The 18,470-nt window shown below is 37.9% G+C and overlaps 1 protein-coding gene across 1 annotated transcript in view; it reads right to left on the bottom strand.

Moving 5' to 3' along the window:
- Positions 1-18,470, bottom strand: part of nr1i2 (nuclear receptor subfamily 1, group I, member 2) — a 38,524-nt gene that overhangs the window by 9,183 nt on the left and 10,871 nt on the right. Inside the window, exons 2-3 of the mRNA XM_053497313.1 lie at positions 8,130-8,315; positions 243-373 (exon numbers count right to left, since the gene is read on the bottom strand). Coding sequence (XP_053353288.1) covers positions 243-373; positions 8,130-8,293 — 295 coding nt within the window. The 5' untranslated portion in view covers positions 8,294-8,315. The remainder of the gene's footprint in view (positions 1-242; positions 374-8,129; positions 8,316-18,470) is intronic.

The following is an 18,470-nucleotide window of genomic DNA, read 5'->3' on the forward strand; positions in this document are numbered from 1 at the left end:
TTTTAAACAGTTTCCATCGACTTTAATTTTTAAATACTATGCTGGAGAAAACATGGTGACCAAGCTCAAAGAATATCAGCCTCACACACAGCTCTGTGTGTGTGTGCGCGTGTGTGTGTGTTGATGTAGGTGTAGGAGAGTGAGAAATTGCAGCCCGGGGAGGAATGTTCAACATGTACATGTACAAGGACATGAAATAAATCAGGAAATATATTCAGCAGTAGGAAAGGTGTTAGACTCACACTCCTTCAGCATGCCGATTGAGAGGCATTTCTTCAGTCGGCAGGACTGGCACTGACGTCGGTTGCTCTTGGTGATGACGCAGTTGTTCGTGAAGGCACAGCGAAAATTAGGTGCACCTTTCATGGCCCGTCTGTGACAGAGCAGCATACAGAGAGAAGAGAATCAGTGGATATGACAAAATACTCACATACTCAAACATTATAGACTCTGAACACTGTAAATAAATACAGACTGTAAACACCAAAGACTATAAACACTACAGGCTATAAACACTACAGATTGTAAACGCACAGACTATAAACACTACAGATTGTAAACACTACAAGCTATAAACACTATCTTTGGACTGTGCATATCTTTGGACTGTGGCGGGAAACCGGAGTATCCAGAGGAAACCCACCAAGCACAGAAAGAACATGCAAACACTATAGACTGTAAATACCACAGACCTAAAACCCCACAGATAACAAAGACTACAGACTGTCAATGCATCACTGCAAACATCAAAGACTATGAATACTACAGATTGTAAACACTACAGGCTGTAAATGATAGAGACTGTAAACCCAACATACCACACTACTGGCTATAAACACTACAGATTGTAAACACCACAGACTATAAACACTACAGATTGTAAACACTACAAATTTTAAAGACCACAGACTATAAACACAACAGACTTTAAACACTACAGGCTATAAACACTACAGATTGTAAACACTATCTTTGGACTGTGCATATCTTTCGACTGTGGCAGGAAACCAGAGTATCCAGAGGAAACCCATCAAGCACAGGAAGACCATGCAAACACTATAGACTGTAAATACCACAGACCTAAAACCCCACAGATAACAAAGACTACAGACTGTCAATCCATCACTGCAAACATCAAAGACAACAAACACTACAGACTATAAACATAACAGACTATAAACACTACAGATTGTAAACACTACAGACTGTAAACGGTAAAGACTGTAAACCCAACATACCGCACTACAGGCTATAAACACCACAGACTATAAACACTACAGATTATAAACACTACAGGCTATAAACACTACAAATTGTAAACACCAGAGACTATAAACACTATCTTTGGAGTATCCTTGAAGACGAAAAGAGAGCCACTTTCAGTTTGGTTTTTAAAGCAGCCGGTACCAAGAGGAATCATAAATTAAGGTTAACAGAGCTCTAATATCTATTTTATTTCATTTACATTAATTTCCTTAATGCTTTATATGCGAAAATATGACTATACTGTTGGAAATTGGTCATTTTAGTCATTATTTTTAGGTGGCTAAATTGGATTATCAGCATTTACTGTACATATATTTACATTATTATACTGTAAACACCACAAATTAACCAACATGTTTGCGTTATAAACTATCTGAACTTCATTATTGCAGAAACAGGCTTACTAAAGGCTTTAAACACTACAACCTGTGAACACTGCTGATTTCAACACTACATACAGTAAAGGTTTCAGGCTGCGAACAGGTTTCATGTCCAAGACCAGCATGGTGCCTGTTGCCCCAGGTTACACTCTTTTTGGAAGGGACCACCCCTAGAGGGCACTGTGTGCACCCGATAAGTTTGTTTGTGTAGTTTTTGGTTTGTAGACTCAGTTTCCCAGAAGGCACCTCGGCCAGGTGATGAAGGAGCTCATCTGAACCGAGGTACCTCATTAGACCTTTCATAAATAGCAGTTTATTCTGGGAAACTGGGTCGAGCATTATTAATAGTTATGTCAAGTGGTTTTGTTTTGTATTTGGTTTGAGTTATGGTATGTAACCTCTGTTTAGGAAGGCTCGAGTTTTGTTATGTTTATGTTCATTGTGCTTTTGTGTTGTGGGGCTGTTTGTGTCCAGTTGAGTGTACCAGTTAGTTTGTCTCTAACTGGTTACTAGTTACTAACCCGTTTAGGTCATCATCCAGTTCGACAATAACCAGATTAGATACTAACCCGTTCAGTCTCCCGTCATAGTCTCGTCTTGTCCCCAATGTCGTCTCTGGTTTGTCTCGTGTCTGTTTAGGTTCAGCTCCATGTTTCTTTTGTTCAGCTCTAAGCCTGTGTTTCGCTTAGGAGCCTGTGTTTCGCTCTATATCTGTGTTAAGAGTTTGAGTTTGCGCCTTTGCCTGCCCTTTTTAGCCCATGGCAACATCAGCCATTATCATCCAGTTCATGACACTGTTCACAATGTATTGTATATATAAAAAAAAAAAAACATACCCAATAGCCTGTATTCTCTCTCTCAGAAATTGAATGTCTCATTTATTATACCCTGGACAGCTTCCCTTGGATAATAAAAAGACCTGAAGCTAAAATGAAATGAAAAATTATTTTGATACCCTCTCATTTACGCTCATGGACAGCGCCTTCACACTTCTCCCCGAGCACTAATACAGTACGTCACTGACTGTTCTAGCGCTCACTGTTTGGCTACACCACAATAAAACCACCGCATACTGTACCTTCCTCTCTGTGTTCATTACTTTTACCCACAACAAGCTTTACAAAAGTTAATTATAATCCTGTCCAGTGTCACCCATGTCTAGTCGCTCTAAAAGTTTTTTTCCTTATGATATCTCAGGGCGTTTTTTCCTTGCTCAATAAATCCATATCCATGTTTTACAGTTAACAAGTAGCCATAATTGTTTTATAGATGGATATATGGATAGATACTGTAGGTAAATGAATGAATAGGTAAACAGATGGATATATGGATAGATGGATGTAGGAATGGGTGGTAAATGAATAAAACAATCTACCAACAAAATCTCTTAATAGTCAACCTTACATTCAGATCTGGTCTGTAGGAAAAACTTTAAAATTATCTTGTGTGTTATGTCTATGAACACACTTAACAACTAGGTGCCTTGGTGTGTGAGCTTTTAAAGGAATACCATCAAAATCCATGATATGACTAATGTACACTTACAGAGCATTTTGCCGTTCTCTGTGTGGATCAGGCAGGTCTGACGAGGGCTTGAACACTATAAACACATTTACCAGTTCCGACAAGCATCACACAAAAACCACTTTGCTGTAATAGTTTTACAGTAGTTGTGTACAAATCTGGCAGGTGAGTTGCAATAAAATCACACACATACACACGCCATGTAGCCAGTCATTGTTATTGTTCTGCTAATACGTATGTAATTCGATTTGCTTTACACGAATAGTACGGTCTTTAAAAAAGATGGATGCATGAGTTTATAGAACGTCTTTCTAATACCAAAGGTTATTATTCACTAGAACAAGAAGATAAGAGCACATCACCCCCATCTTATTTACAATGCATTGGCTCACAGTGAAATTTTGCATTGATTTTAAAATAATACTATTGACCCATAAAGCACTAAATGGTCTCGTACCTGAGTGAACTGCTAGTGTCTTATGATCTGCTATGCCTACTTCGATCAAAGGGTGCAGGCTGCTTGTCATTACCTCTTATTACCTCGTATGAAAATTACAACTTATGGTTTAGTTGGGATGCGTGTGGTGACTGGGGATGGTTCCACTTTACCATGATGACGGTCCTGGCCTCGGCTGATGCAGACAGCTGTTCTCTAATGACTTGTGATCGCAGTCGCTCGATAGTTAAGGACTGAAATTTCCACAAACAGTTATGTACCTGAGCCTCCAATAACGAAAGTGGACTCCATATTAACCTCAATCAATCCCTGCTATCCGTTAATACCCAAATGAGGTGGGTTACCTGTTGAAGGAAGGTTTCTTCTTATTTCCATTTCAGGGAGTTTTCCCTTGATTTAAACACATTTCTTACACGTTTTTCATACTTATTTAAATGACTGTGTAAAGCTGCTGTGTGACAATGACCATTGTTAAAAGCACTGTATAAAAATTGAATTGAATTGGATTGAATTAAAATGGATTGGATTGATTAACTATCCAACCTGCTGCTCATGTTAAAATGTGAATGACACCCTAAGCCCCCCCCCCCACCCCCCCCACACACACACAATACTCTGTGCATTGAATCTATAACAATACAAGAAAGACATAGTCACAAGTAACAATGTCCTTACAGTACTCTGTGCCATTACAAATCATCACCCTTACCCATGTAATAAATGTTGCAGTTTTATAATCAATTAATTTTGATCCTACAAAATAGTAGGCAAACAAACCGGGATATATATATATATATATATATATATATATATATATATCTTAGACTATACAGTATATATTGGATGCAACCTGTTACATGGAAGGACTGTAAAAGTTAAAGAATAATGTTAGAATAATGGTTCATTTCCTCACTTATTATTTCTAGACTTTTTATAAACTGTAAAGCAGTGTTGTTTATATACTGTAGGAGCCTTTCCCTTACCTATTATACTGTAAGCTTCTGTTCATTCCTGTTGAAACACCTTTTTTGTAGCATTACGATGCATTTGTGCCACTCCGATGTCGAGACATTAGGTGAAAACACTTGACTTAGTTATTTCGACACACATACAGTACTGAGGATAGTTAAATTGTCTGTGGTGTAGGAAGAGTTGTAGAAATAGTTAAAGCTAAAATGAGGCTGATCAGCTTTAATGTAATCAGTGATATTATTATTTTAGGTTGAAGCCCATATACGTGTCTGCCTGTCTTTCTGTAAAGCAAACATCTCTGCCTAACTCATTAATACAAAAAAATAAAATATTTTGAGGTTAAAATTAGGGCAAAATTAGCATATTGTAGTTACTAAAAAAAATAAAAAATTTATTTAAAAAAAACAGAAATAATTGCTACACAATTTACTAAAATAGAAAATAGTAGAAAATAGTTATTCCTTCCTATTCCTATTCTTTCCTTTAATGTAGCAGGTGTTTATAATCAGAAGCGGAGCTGCTTGTAGACAGCGATGACACAGCACATTAAAATTTGTATATCCTTAGAACAATAACACACGTGTGTTATAAGAAACAGTACACGCGCGCAGTAAACACAAAATAAAATATGTTTCACAAGTGTGGTCATAGTGTTATAGTGGGCCAGGGGTAGCTTAGTGGTAAAGGCATTGGACTACGGTTCAGAAGATCCCAGGTTCAAACCCCACAACCACCAAGTTGCCACTGTTGGGCCCTTGAGCAAGGCCCTTAACCCTCAACTGCTCAGATGTGTAATGAGATAAAAATGTAAGTCGCTCTGGATAAGAGCGTCTGCCAAATGACTAAATGTAAATGTTATAGTTAACAGTACACGCGTGCACTGATGTTAATTATACCAGTAAGAGACGAGCATGGAGTGGAGACCCAGTAGGGGAGACGATTACCCACAATTCCGCAGCGCAAGAGAGAGAAAAACCGTTGGCTCAGTTGTGATCACGTGACGCTCGGCGTCAAAACAAGAAGCCCATGCGTGATACATGATACTCGGTACTTGTAAACCAAGACTTTCTAATTTTTCAAGTCAAAATTTATTAAAAATCTTCGCTCGTCTTGCGGAACACTCGCAAACCAGGTTACTCGCAATCCGAGGTGTTACTCTATTAAGATTCTTCAATATAGTAAAATAAAATTATCTACACTCTCATTATATTAAAACTCCTGTTGGTGGCACAGTCTTATCAGCACTTTTGTTCAGTGCTACTGTCTATGCTACAATGTGCAGGTGTAAACGTGTTACATCAGTTTATCTGTAACTGCATGTGGTCAAAAATTATTTGCCGTAAAGAAGAGTGTACCTGGTGCCGAAACAACCCATGGACAAACATAAACAGAAGATTTGGACTGATACTTCAAGTGGGGTGAAAGTTTCTTAAAGAGAGTCATTACTAGTGATGAGACACGGATTCCTCACTACAAGCCTGAGAGTAAACGAGTATGGAAACGTCCTTAATCAACAAATGGAGAAAAAAGTCAACGTCAGCCATCAGCTAGAAAATTGATGCTTACAGTTTTCTGGCATTCTCAAGGGCCAGTATTGGAACATTATTAGGAAAAAGGTCGAACAATCAACAGTGCTTGTTGCAGCCCTACGAGAACGAAGATTCACTTCCGCTGAAGAAGTGAAGACAGTTGTGCATTCGTGTTTAAAAGAAAAATTAGTTAGGGAATATGAAAACTTGTTGACAGACGAATAAAGTGTAATAGAAAGCAAAAACAAATAGTTAAAAAATGATGTACAGTCTTATGCAAAGGTTTCGGCACCCCTTGATAAATATCAGATTTTTGTGAGTTTTTTAATTGAAAAAATACACAATATTTTCAGCAAATATTGATGCATAGTTACTTCTTATGCCATAAATTAAACAAAAATAATTTTAAAAAACATTATTGTGGCACTATGCAAGAGTTTGGTCATCCTAAGAGTTCCAGAGTCTCAGATTCTTCTTTACGAGGTTTCACACCTTAATCAGCTCGTTAGACCTGATGCATGGCAACAGCTGTCATTAGTAAATGCCAATTTCAAAGCTTTACAAATACTTTGACCCTTCAAACCTTGTGCACACACTTGCGGACACTCAACAATCATGGGTTCCTCTAAGCAGCTGTGTAAGACTCTGAATATAAAAGTTATTGATGCCCACAATGCAGGAGAAGGGGAACTGTGGAGGTCAGGAAAGATCTGGAAGACCAAGAAAACTCTCAGAGAGAACTGCTCATATGCTGGTCAGAAAGTCAAATCAAACCCCCCATTTGACTGAAAAAAACCTGCAGGAAGATTTTGCAGACTCAGGAGTGGTGGTGCACCGTTCCACAAGACCTTCATGTAAGAGTCAACTGAAAAAAACCTTAGCTGCGTCCCCATCATAAAATCCGACGTCAGAAGTACTGTATGCAACAGAACATCTGTTCTGCAAGCAAACATTACATCATATGTAAAAAGCTAAAATGGGGATGGCTTCTACAACAGGACAATGATCCTTATCATACCTTGAAATCCACTTTGTAATACCTCAAGAGATGCAAGCTGAAGGTTTTGTCATGGCCATCACAGTCGCCTGATTTAAGATCAACCCACAAATTTTCAATGATGTTTAAAAGAGCTGTGCATGCATAACGACCAAAGAATAATATAGAACTAAAAGCCTTTTGCAAGGAAGAAAAATCCCAAGTAGAAAGACATTTAGCTGGCTATAAAAAGCATTTGCAAGCTGTGATATCTGCCAGAGGAGGTGTTACTAAGTACTGATTATGTAGGGTGCTCAAACTTTTGTGTTTTCCAGTGTTTTAAAAAAAAAATTTTTTATCTTTGTCCAATTTATGACATAAAAAGTAACTATGCATCAATGTTTGCTGTAACTATTGTGCATTTTTTCATTTTATACTGTGTTAACACTAAAAATCACCCATCTGTTATTTATCAAGGGGTGCCAAAACTTTTGCATGAGACCTTATTTGTCTTTTTCAAAAGTTAAATAGTCAGGATGCCCATGAAAGACAGATGACAGACAGATGTTGTAAGTGTGATGGTATACGTACTGTATACCTGAGGGACAGTCTTATCATTTTGAATCATAAACAATTACATTCCATACAAACTTCAATAATTCTTTTGATTGTAAAGCTGCTTTGCGACAATGTCAATTGTTAAAAGCGCTATACGAATTGAATTAAATTGATGGTTTGCACTCAACTGCAAAATTTTTAAAATATTACTTTGTGCACACATCGTAGCTTTTGATCTTTTCTGACAGCTTTTAAGTCGCAACTGTGTTTATATAAAATCACCTAACAGCACGAGACACGACGTTTCCGACTCTTACATTAGTAGAATGGTCGCATTAGGAATCCCACTTTGAAGCCCTACGAGTGCACAGCTGCTCTCTGGGGCAAAAAGCATGACCGCTTTAGACAGGTGTATTTATTCTTGTGTGTGTGTGTGTGTGTGTGTGTGTGTGTGTGTGCGCGCCTACCTAAAGAAACCCTTACATCCTTCACACGTCATGGCATTGAAGTGATATCCTGTAGCAGAATCTCCGCACACTTGGCACAGTTTGGGCTCATCGTCCTCCTCCGGCTCTTCCCTGGGGCCCTCTTCCACTCCAGAGTCATCCAGCTCTCTGCCGTCACTGCTCATCCTGAACCCTGACGAACGCGATCTGTGAGAGAGAGAGAGATTTCTACTAATTGTTGAACACAAACCTAAAGCACAGATTTACAGTTAGAGCTCATCCAATCGCTCTCAGAACACTGACTCAACCTCACTCTGTTGAAGCTCTCAACACTTTTCTGTATACAGTACCTACTGCAGCACAAACACTTCATAAAACATTCCAGCAAAGTACAAAAATAGTAGAGCAACCCACCCCTCCAAATGATTTACCATAAAAAAGATGACTCGTACAATAGCTTACACAAGGCTACATGCAGAAAGTAAAGCATGACTGAACATACCCTGAATGTGTGCTTTCCTTCCAAAGTGCTCCACTTAAAGACCTTCCCTCCACTGAGCAGAATCTAACGTCCACAAGTCAAGCCAAGCCCGCTGAGCATCATGCGTTGCCTTGGCAGCCACCTGAGACTAACTATCATCAGCGCTGGCTGAGCCTCCCCCCACCTCCAGTAAAACTACACGGCCACAGCCGCGTATTCAATCACTCTCACACAGGCATTTAGGGTCTTCATTTCACGTGCTTCACACACAGACAAAAAGAGCTTTTCTTCCTGACCGGGTTTAAAAAGTGTTTTGAGTTCAAGCACTGTAGAAGCTTGCAACGTAATTCCAGCTAAAGTCTGGAAGAACACTGCTGAGTGCTGTTCAGGAAAAATATGAATGACCGTGACTGAAGATCTCATGACTCAGTGAAGTTACATCATGCGAAACGCACAGCAGAAATCAGCGAAGGATGAATAGTGTAACTAAGAGCATTTTCACACACACCAACGCGCACACACATACACACACACACATGTATATATATATATATATATATATATATACACACACACAAAGACACATATATACAGTACAGGAGTTGGACAATGAAACTAAAACGCCTGGTTTTAGACCACAATAATTCACTAGTATGGTGTACAGCCTCCTTTAGCGGCCAATACAGCATCAGTTTATCTTGGGAATGACAGATACAAGTCCTGCACGGTGTCCAGAGGGATTTTGAGCCATTCTTCTTGCAGAATAGTGGTCAGGTCACTACGTGATGCTGGTGGAGTAAAAAAGTTCCTTACTCGCTTCTCCCAAACACCCCAAAGTGGCTCAATAATATTTAGATCTGGTGACTGCGCAGGCCATGGGAGATGTTCAACTTCACTTTAGGCATTTGGCAGACGCTCTTATCCAGAGCGACTTACAATTTTATCTCATTACACATCTGAGCAGTTGAGGGTTAAGGGCCTTGCTCAAGGGCCCAACAGTGGCAACTTGGTGGTTGTGGGGTTTGAACCTAGGATCTTCCAAACCATAGTCCAATACCTTAACCACTGAGCTACCCCTGGCCTTCACTTCTAAGTTCATCAAACCACTCTGTCACCGGTCTTGCTGTGTGTATTGGTGTATTATCATCCTGATACACTGCACTGCCTTCAGGATACAATGTTTGAACCATTGGGTGCACCTGGTCCTCCAGAATGGTTCGGTAGTCCTTGGCAGTGACGCGCCCATCTAGCACAAGTATTGGGCCCTGGGGAATGATATGATATTGCAGCCCAAACCATCACTGATCCACCACCATGCTTCACTCTGGGCATGCGACAGTCTAGGTGGTACGCTTCTTTGGGGCTTCTCCACACCGTATCTCTCCTGGATGTGAGAAAGACAGTGAAGATGGACTCATCAGAGAACAATACATGTTTTACATTGTCCACAGCCCCAGATTTTCGCTGCTGGTACCATTGAAACCGAGGTTTGGCTAAAGCAGCCCGGCCATGTACATTGACCCTGTGGAGCTCCCAATGAACAGTTTTGGTGGAAACAGGAGAGTTGAGGTGCACATTTAATTCTGCAGTGAGTTGGACAGCTATGGTTTTATGTTTTTTAAGCTTCATTATGTATGAACGTACCGTGGCAACGTTATGTGGCAATAAAATAAATCCGGCTGACGACCTGAACGTACTGAGGTTATCACATCCATGCCTTTTTTTTCTTTCTTAATGGCACAGGCACATTCGAGTCTTCGAATTGTGAAAAAGCATGCAGAATCATTTTTACACAAGAATTAAAGCTGAACATTTACTTATTATATAATGATCACGAAAAGAAGGTTCCATGCATGTGTATCTAAAAAGGCTTTTACACTCATCGAAATATTACATGTAAGCAATGCACCGGGTTCAGCATCTACGGGTCAAGCAGTGACGGCACAGCAGGTGATGCTGCTTGGTTACTGATCAGATCAGCCAGGTTTCATAGTTGAATGTAACAGCGAATTTGAGCTACGTTCTTTGGACTCTGACTTTAATGAGCAGCAGTGTGTGTCTTTAGATGCGGTGAGTGCCCGGTGCGTATCTTCCACAAAAAGCATAATTTACTGTATAGCGTAAATAAAAGAAACTCACATGCTATTTTCCCCTTTTCATGTAACCGTACTTTGTGCTTTTTATATTTATTAAGCTCAATTTAAGTCATTAAATACGCAAATTAACCCATCATGCTCATTATTTGGCTTTTACAGCATTACTGTAATTTTTTTCTAGTAGTAGATCATTTGATGACCTTATGGATGGGAAATGTAAAAGAGGAGAAAAAAGTCAGATAGTTCAAGACTAGTGATCAGGACAAAAAAAAATGATGGTGATGGAGAGAAAAGAAATAATGGCGGGGCTTTATCACAAATAAAATAACATTATTTAATACAGTACAAAGTATAACATTCTAATTAAAGAGGACTTATTGTTCAGATTTCATACTGAAGCTTTAAAAGTAAAAAATTCTTTTTTTCTCTCATTGTTCATTAGATATTTTTTCCAGGCATCAAATAAACAGCATGATGGCGTAGTGGTTCGCGCTGTCGCCTTGCACCTCTGGGTTCTGGGTTCGAATCCCACCTCGAGTTTGCATGTTCTCCACATGCTTGGTGGGTTTTCTTACACAGTCTATGGACATGCAGGCTAATTGTCCTTGTAGGGTGTGAGTGTGTGTCCTGAGATCAATTGGCACCCCGTAAAAGGTGTTACCCACCTCGTACCCCAAGTTCCCTGGGAAGTCTTCAGCTCCCTAAATCCCCCTCCCACTACCCTGTATACAGGATAAAGCGGTGTAGACAATGAGTGATAAAAATAAACATATACCTATTTCTGCATGATATACACTGTAATACATATTCGACATACTGTGCATGACTATAGTAATATTTTTCTGTATTACATCATCTGACTTGTATGTTTTGCTTCTTAGCACAAATGAACCCCACACACACATGCCTATCACCACGGCACACATCCTGTTCCCGCTTCTATCTATCATTAGGCTGTAACACTGCATGAATACGACATGCTGGATGTCTGTTAAACCAGAAAAAAAAAAGAATTAAATGCAGTGCAATTTAAAGATAATGAGAGGGAGGGAGAAAGATGGAGCTTGTTGTGAAAAGCTGAATTGTAGTTTAGGGCAGAAGCATGCCGAGCGATTATAACAGGGTTTGTGTCCAGGTTCCCTAATGAAATTTCATTTAAGCTAATATAAAAGCATATCGCTTTCATGAAATCAAGCTGTTTAATTATGTGTGGTTTAAAAGGTTCGGATAAATTTTCCATAACAGCAGATCTGACATTAGTACCTGCGTATATATATAAAGGTTCCCACTCTATTACGTTTCTATAGCAACAACTCAGGTTCCTTATTCACATTCCCAAACTGTTTGTGCCAGCACGTTGAATCGTCCTGAATTAAAATTCTCAGCAGTTCTTGGCTGCTCAACTCTGTGACCTCACGCGGCTCAATCATCTATGAGTTGGCTAAACATTATATATATTATATATATATTACATATTCATGATATGCTTGTGATGTGCTTTCGATTACTACTCATGCCCTTTCAACTTATGATGCAGCAGGAGTCCAACGGTTCCGTTCACAGTTCAGATTGCATCACAGTTTATGGTTAGGGATCAGATTTTTCAGGACACCAAAAAAAAGGGGGAAAACAAATATAATTGTGCAATTCTTTTTTATTCAGTGTAGAACTTAGAGAACGCTTAAAACAAGGAACTACTATCCATTGCTTTAAATTATAATTAAAGAAACCAGTTTTTTAGTTTTTCTAGATTTTCATCAGTATTAACGAGCCAATGCATGTGATTTATTCTAGAAATTTTTAACGCATTCATATTTTTTAACACTAACTAATTATATAACCCTAATGGCTTCCCATAATTGCAGCACAGGTACCCGGCTATGTGTGATGATGGCAGGTTTAGTGCAGATAATAAGATGACCGCGGAGACACTAACAGGGCGCATATTTACATATTTTTAGCAGAGTAGGAGTAGGAGTAAGAGTAGGAAATAGCTCCTAAGTGGCAAAAGATTCTCAAAATGATGCCTTTTTGGGGCTACTTTTAGGAGTAGGAGTAAGAACGATTAACTAGATAAATTTTTTTAGCACTAGTAAAAACGTAATTTGTGCATGTGCAAAAACCATACAGTGTAAATAAAATTATATTTACGCCACTATGTTAAACCATCATAAACTGTCAATCTTTCACAATTTCCTAATGGAGTACTCACAATTTGCTACGAATTTTCAACTGCTACTATTTCTCTTAAACTCCCTACAATTGGTTAAGTCCTGCTGCGGTCATGGTCCCTATAAAACCGGACCCATTTTCATTCATGTAATTCATTCATGTCCGGTCAACTCACATGTTAACAACGGCCTAGTTTCAGATTCCTTCTTATGAAAATTCTGCTTATTAACATTTAAAACCAGATGGTCCAAAATGTCATGTCATGTCATGTCTCGATCTGCATAGCCCGGGTACTTAGTGAACCCTACAGGACCCTGAAATCACTTTATAAAAAATATACACTACAGTATGTAGTGCACTGCTACATATACACTATATAGTGCACTGCATGTAAGGTTAAAAACTTTACAAACTGCAACTGTTTTCAAACTGCTTCTTATATAACAGGGACTAAAATGCTTCTGAATTTATGCTGTAATTGAAAATTCATTCACCTTGGGGTGGTACCTGTAACACAGCTTCGGGTCAGCCACATCACACCAGCCCATTATTGATTATTTTAGTATAATAGAGCACCATGCTGTGTTTTATTTCTTACTCGAACAATTAGATCCCTGCAGCTTTTTTCAGAAACAACTCCCATCACCCTCTAACTAATGCACGTCATGGTTTTAAAATCGGTCTACTTAAAATAATGGCTCAAAAACATATCGAATTGAACAGCATTACCCATTCAATAAGGGGTAGCTGGACCAAAGCTTAAAATCAATCTAAAGACATGACAAAATGTCAGCTGTCTTGCATGAATGGCAAGAGCTCCTGAAATCAATGCAGCACACAATCAGTGCCTAAAAACACACATTCCCCCCATACGACTGTGTCCTTTGTGATAAAAAAAAAGTAATAATAACACAGGGATTTTATCTTGACCAAAACACAAATCAAGACTTAATTATGGTCAGTTTTTGTCATGGTCAAAACCCTTATAAAGCACTTAAAACCTTTAAAACCTTAAAAACACAATAACCAGAGCTTTAAAGCAATAGTATATTATGTTGCTTCATTTGAATACATTATACATATATATATTTGTTTTGTTTTTTTAATGGAATGTGTTTTTATTTTAATTTTTAAATCTATTAATATACCACTTTCAGAAATGTTATAATTTGCCAACTAGGTTAAAAGGCATTGTTCACAATCAATACCTGGAATGAAATGCCACTGAATGTGCCGCCCACCTCCGATCTCCTTTTAATACACTCCGAAAATCACTGTAATCTAAACAAGCATACTGTACTTCTCTTATTCCATTCCATTTACTAGAATCAGAAAGATAATTGGGAAATCTATTTCTGCAGGTTTAAAGCCATAATTCAGCTTATTCAACTGTTAAAGGCTTATTATAATGATGTCTAATGTACTGTAATTAGTACATGTTGAGAGGTAAGCGCCATCCAATGCAGTATTACTCCAATGTTAATTTAACTGTGCGCAGCTGTGATGCTGAAGCATTTATTTACACTTAAACATGCGTGTGCACTGCGTTTAATATTACATTTGAATTTAGCGGTAAACAAAACAATAAAGACGGAAGCAACATGCAACAGAAGCTGCTACAAAATAGCTTTTGGGCAATTTTTTAAAATAATATTAATAATAATAATAATAATAATAATAATAAATGCAACAATCAGCTTTACAATAAGAAAAACTGTGATTGTCCTGTGTCTAATATTTTGAAAAAATTGCTTCTTTTTTTTAATCAAATATACAGAGTACTCATCAGATGTATACAGTATTACATCAATAAGTCATGCATCCAATTTTTACTTAATAATGGATACTCAGAAACTAGTGCTGCATAATTAATCACATAAAAATCTAAATTGCAATATGGACCTGTGCAATTTTTTATTGCAAAACGCAGGACTTTATTGCAGGTAATATCCGCATAGTCTGGAATTTATGTAGAGTTTGTCAGTACTGTATTTGTTTATTTTTTTTATTTAGCATTTAATTTTACTAATTGTTACATTTAATTGATGTTGTTAATTTATGTTGTATGTAGCACCTTGGTCCTGGAGGAACGCTGTTTCGTACTGAATTGTATATGGTTAAAATGACAATAAAAGCCGACTTGACTTGACTTAAAATCCTTCTAAATAGTGATCCACGTTCTCACTACGTCCTTAGAAAACTGTTTGAACTCAGTAAAAACTTGACAGGTATGCATTAGAAACAAGTAAGGATATAGTATTGTCTCCGACGTCTCTGACGTCAAGTTGCCATGTTTTTTTTGTAGGAAAAAAAAAAGCCAGGTGAGGACATGCTTAAAGCAAGACGCAGGAAAAAACTTATAGAAAGACAAAGTAATGATGAGATTGACCAGTTAACGGCGTAGGTAACACCCCTTAGGGACTTCATTAGCATACAAGCATGACGTAGACCTGAACGTTTGGATGGAGTTCTGATTGAGTTGCCATGGTGATGTCACTGATGTGATGTGATGTGATGTGTTGTTGCGACATCAATGGAGTTCTTACAGCGACCTCTTCAGGCTTGTGCTATGAGCATGGCAGGTCCACGGCACGTTGTAAAAGACTGTATTAAGTTCACACTACATTCTTTAGGTGTTCACAAAAAATATAAATATAAATCTAAAAACGACCATAAAAACATGTGATCGTATGAACCTATGGTATTTCTTTGCCTGTGTGAACCAGGAAGTCGTGTTTAGACCAAAACAGCTGTTGCGCAATCATGCAGCATACCGAATTTTGTAGGAAAACCCATTGCTAGACGGCTTGTTTGGACTGGATCCTACTTTTTGTATACAATAATGATTATTATTGTTGTTATTATTCGTTTATTTATTTATTCTTATAATTTTTTGGTAATATAAACAACCATAAAATATGGTATTTCATTGCCTCTGTGACCAGGTGCTTAAACCAGACGAGGCGTTGCGCTTTCTTGAGGCATAACGAATACTGAAAACACTCTTGGAATGTGTTTGGATTAAAAAAAAATTATTTGTTTTGGTATAAATAAGGTTTAATCTGGGTTTGACAACAATGCATTAAAAAAATAATTTAAAAAATCCACTTAGACAATATTACTTTTTAATAAAAGTTTTTTACCGTAATCTAAAAAGATTATTAGTTTAAAAATAAGTTCATTCAACTTCTATAGTGTTTGATCCTGCATGTAAAGGGGGCCTGGAGCCTATCCCAGGGGACTTGGGGCACGAGGCAGAGTACACCCAGAACAGGGTGCCGATCAATCGTAGGACACACCCACACACACACACACACACACACACACACATGCACATTGGGTAATCTGGGAACAGCACTTAGCATAATCTGCATGTCTTTGGACTGTGGTAGGAAACCGGAGTACCTGGAGGAAAGCCACCAACCCAGGGAGATCATGATCACACACCTGAGGCAAGAATCGAACCCTTGACCCTGGAGGTGCGAGGTCATTATGGCACTGTTCTGCCTTGTTTAAGAAAAGATGTTTTTTTAAATATAATAAGATATAAGATAAGTTTTGATACTCTGTGCGTCCATTTGCAACAGTTAATGTCAAATAAAAGTTTTACAGATTGTAAAATTTATGCGCAGGCTGTGCTGAAAAATAAGGATATAAGATTGTACTGTAGATTGCACTTTATATCGCACAATCTCTAGGGCTTGACATAATCATTAAAACACAGTAACCTTTTTTCTTTTCATAAGTTATTGAATGCAGGCACAGCTGAAAATGGCACAGTAGAAACATTTTACACTGACCATGGGTATAGGAATAGCACCATTTTACTTTATTGGTAAATTAAATTAAAATAAAACCTTAAATAAAAACTAATCCTCAAAATTACATGTTATTTGGTACTCATGGTCTTTTGAAATAAGTAAAGGGAACACATCCTTGCCTGGGACACCTGTCCCCCGCACCACACGGACTTACATACAAGCCTAGTTAAGCCCCCAAAACCCCTGATGTAATTATATATACGTCAGCTGCAAGGTTCATTACATACTCTATAAATCTAATTAGTCTCAAACGTAAAATGCATTTACATTTCACCCAGGGTGTGTTCACTCAGCGCGTTAAAGGCTGGATTTTTTACCATGTCAGTCTTTGTGACCTTAAATCCTTGATGAAAACCGTGCTGTATCAAGTGTCTCGGCATGACCTCATTGCGTTTATGTTCACACCTCGCTGATGGGATCTCAGTGGAGTGTAAATGAAAGAAAAATTAAAGAGATTGAAGAAGAAAAATATTTAAGAAAACCAGTTACCGCGAGTTCTCAAACATATATGAAATATGTCTCCTTGACAAGTTTGAGATGTGTATAAAACCAAAATCTGTTAATCTTTTTTTCCTCTAAAAAAAAGGTAAACAAAGTATAATATATATAGATTATTTATATAATAATAATTTTCAATATTTTAATACGTTTCAAAAGAGCTCTTTTCAATCTCGAAACTAATTCTCAACTTTTGCAACTCATATTAATCTTAGGCAAATAAATCAGAAAGTCTCTTTATAGACTCGATTTATTCTCACACACCCTTATTCATGTTTTTTTTCTGCAGCGAACCCCATCTCATGCCCCAAGTCCCCTGGAATAGGCTCCAGGCTCCCCACGACCCTAAATACAGGATAAAACGGTATAGACGATGATTTTAAACCTTTACACAAAATAGGTTTAGTATTGAATCAACAATAAAAATCGATAAAAATATTTTTCCAGGGTGAGTAGTACTATATTTGTCACCTGCTGTGCATAATGGTACGTGCACAGACCCTTACCTTACATATCATATAAACTCACGTATTGCTCCATATTAGCTCTAGTATAGTATTTCACTAAAGGAGAAAACAAAGAGCTGGGGTGAGCAAGGTTACCTCCCTTACGTCTCATGTTGCTATAATAATTGTCCTGTCTCAACTTTTTCGCTTCGAGTATTTTAGGAGAAACACACCAGGGACAAATTAGACAAAACAGGAACTGAATTGAGGCTGAAATCAGAATCACAGTTGTGTCTTCCGAGTTATAGAAGAGCCGGCTGATACAGTAGTAGGAAACTTTTTCCTGTGTGTGGTTAAGATATGAGCGCGCTTTCTTTACAGCAGTATCCACTTCTTCCCTGGAGGAACAGGTGGAACAGGTTACCTGCACCTATGTGTAACCACCAAATCGAAAAAAATTATTTGTTTGCTGCACTAAAGACAGAAGATTGAAAAGCACTTTGGGGTTTGGCAATCTGAGGTTTAACTACAAAAACAGATAACATGGCACTATTCTAACATATAATGATCAGAACATATTTTTTATATTTCTACTATGGGCCGATGTATTGATACGATTCAAAAGAATAACGTACGACACACCACTGCTTATACACACTTTAAAAAGGGCACGGGCTGCTGCTTTGGAGAATTGATTCAGGTCTAATTTTACAGAGCACTACAGTATAGGGACATGACAGTAAGAAATAAATAGAAGATTCTCCTCAAAAGAATGTAAAAGAAAAATAGTCCTGAGATTTAATAATCATCAATTGGACTAAAAACACAACTATTTATAAATCCTTGCT

This window comes from Clarias gariepinus, chromosome 5 (genome assembly GCF_024256425.1).
Source record: "Clarias gariepinus isolate MV-2021 ecotype Netherlands chromosome 5, CGAR_prim_01v2, whole genome shotgun sequence".
Taxonomy (NCBI): domain Eukaryota; kingdom Metazoa; phylum Chordata; class Actinopteri; order Siluriformes; family Clariidae; genus Clarias; species Clarias gariepinus.